At 50.6% G+C, this 1,703-nt stretch overlaps 1 protein-coding gene across 1 annotated transcript in view; it reads right to left on the bottom strand.

Moving 5' to 3' along the window:
• GPATCH3 (G patch domain containing 3) overlaps positions 1–1,703 on the bottom strand; it is an 11,502-nt gene that overhangs the window by 7,275 nt on the left and 2,524 nt on the right. Inside the window, exon 2 of the mRNA XM_011955579.1 lies at positions 640–1,064. Within this exon, the coding sequence (XP_011810969.1) occupies positions 640–1,064 (425 nt within the window). The remainder of the gene's footprint in view (positions 1–639; positions 1,065–1,703) is intronic.

Genomic DNA, 1,703 nt, shown 5'->3' with positions numbered 1-1,703 from the left:
CTGAGGCAGGAGAATGGTGTGAACCCAGGAGGCGGAGTTTGCAGTGAGCTGAGATCCCACCACTGCACTCCAGCCTGGACAACAGAGCGAGGTTCCGTCTCAAAAAAAAAAAAAGAACCATCCTTATATATCCCTTCCAAGGGAGTGAAAAATAAGACCCACTTACGAATATTCTGGTAAAAGCTCTGAACCATCTCCCTAGAGAAATACAGAAACACACATGCAAATGTAGTTTTACATTCCTTCTCAGACTCCTTGGAACCCTCCTGAGGACCCCAGGGTAAGAACCCTTATAACAGGCCAGGCGCAGTGGCTCACGCCTGTAATCCCAGCACTTTGGGAGGCCAAGGTGGGTGGATCACGAGGTCAGGAGATTGAGACCATTCTGGATAACATGGTGAAACCTCGTCTCTACTAAAAATATTTAAAAAATTAGCCGGGCGTGGTGACGGGCGCCTGCAGTCCCAGCTACTCAGGAGGCTGAGGCAGGAGAATGGCTTGAACCCGGGAGGCGGAGCTTGCAGTGCGCAGAGACCGCACCACGACCGCACCCTTGTAATGGACAATTGAAAAGTGGTATTATTAATGCCTTTGGCCTCTTTCAGTTGCCAGCAGAACAGGGTAGCACACTGTACTCACGTCATCTGAGTGAGACTCTTCTTCCTCTTCCTTCCTTGCTTCTTCCTCAGGCTCTCCACAGGGGCTGGCTGGTGTATCTGCCAGGCAGGTTCCCTGGGGTATTTCCTCACCCTCTGCTGTATACACAAGCTCTTCCTGCTCCACAGTCTCTGCGTCCTCATACTCAAAAGGCACATTGCCGTAGCGCCGGGAGGAACCTGTCTTGGGGAACTGGAGCTGCAGCTGGGTGATGATCCGAGGGGGTAGGCGGCAGGCCCGGATCAACTCCAAAAAGACCCGCAGGGGAGTCCCCACATTCCCATTGGGCATCAGCACTGGTGGGTTCAGCTCTGGCAGTTGCTTCAGGTCAGCCAGGGTGAAGGCTTCATTCTCAGCTTTCCGACTCTGCATTTCCTTCCGGGTCTTGAAGGGAAAGGAGCCCAAACCTTGGAAAGGAGGGAGAATAGATCTTGAAACCCAGAAGCCTCCAGCAACAATTGAGCCAGAAATTGGCCAATGTTTAAATCTATTAGCCTTTCCCTAGTAAACAGACTTAGACAAAATAAAAATAAATACATCCAGGCTGACACAGTGGCTCATGGTTGTGATCCCAGCACTTTGGGAGGCTGAGGCAGGAGGACTGCTTGAACTCAGGAGTTCAAGACCAGCCTGGGCAACATGGTGAGACCCTTATCTCTACAAAAAATAAAAAAATTAGCTGGGAGTGGTGGTGCACCCTGTGATCCCAGCTCCTTGGGAGGCTGAGGCAGGAGGACTGCTTGAGCCTGGGAAGTGAGGCTGTAGTGAGCCGAGACTGCACCACTGCACTCCATCTCGAGTGACAGAGTACCCTGTCTCAAAAATAAATAAATAATAAAATAAATCCATTAGCCTAATGCTGTTCCTCCCTCTCAAACTTCTCCAGGTCTCTTCATCTCTCCCCAAGCAGAACTGCAGAACTACCTAGTAGTTTCTTTTTTTTTCTTCTTCTTCTTTTTTTTTTTGTTTTGTTGAGACGGAGTCTCGCTCTGTCGCCCAGGCTGGAGTGCAGTGGCCGGATCTCAGCTCACTGCAAGCTCTGCCTC

Source organism: Colobus angolensis, unplaced genomic scaffold, assembly GCF_000951035.1.
Source record: "Colobus angolensis palliatus isolate OR3802 unplaced genomic scaffold, Cang.pa_1.0 Scaffold4, whole genome shotgun sequence".
In the NCBI taxonomy this organism is placed as follows: Eukaryota; Metazoa; Chordata; class Mammalia; order Primates; family Cercopithecidae; genus Colobus; species Colobus angolensis.
Note: the sequence above shows the minus strand (reverse complement) of the source record. Positions and strands in the feature narration are given on the sequence as shown.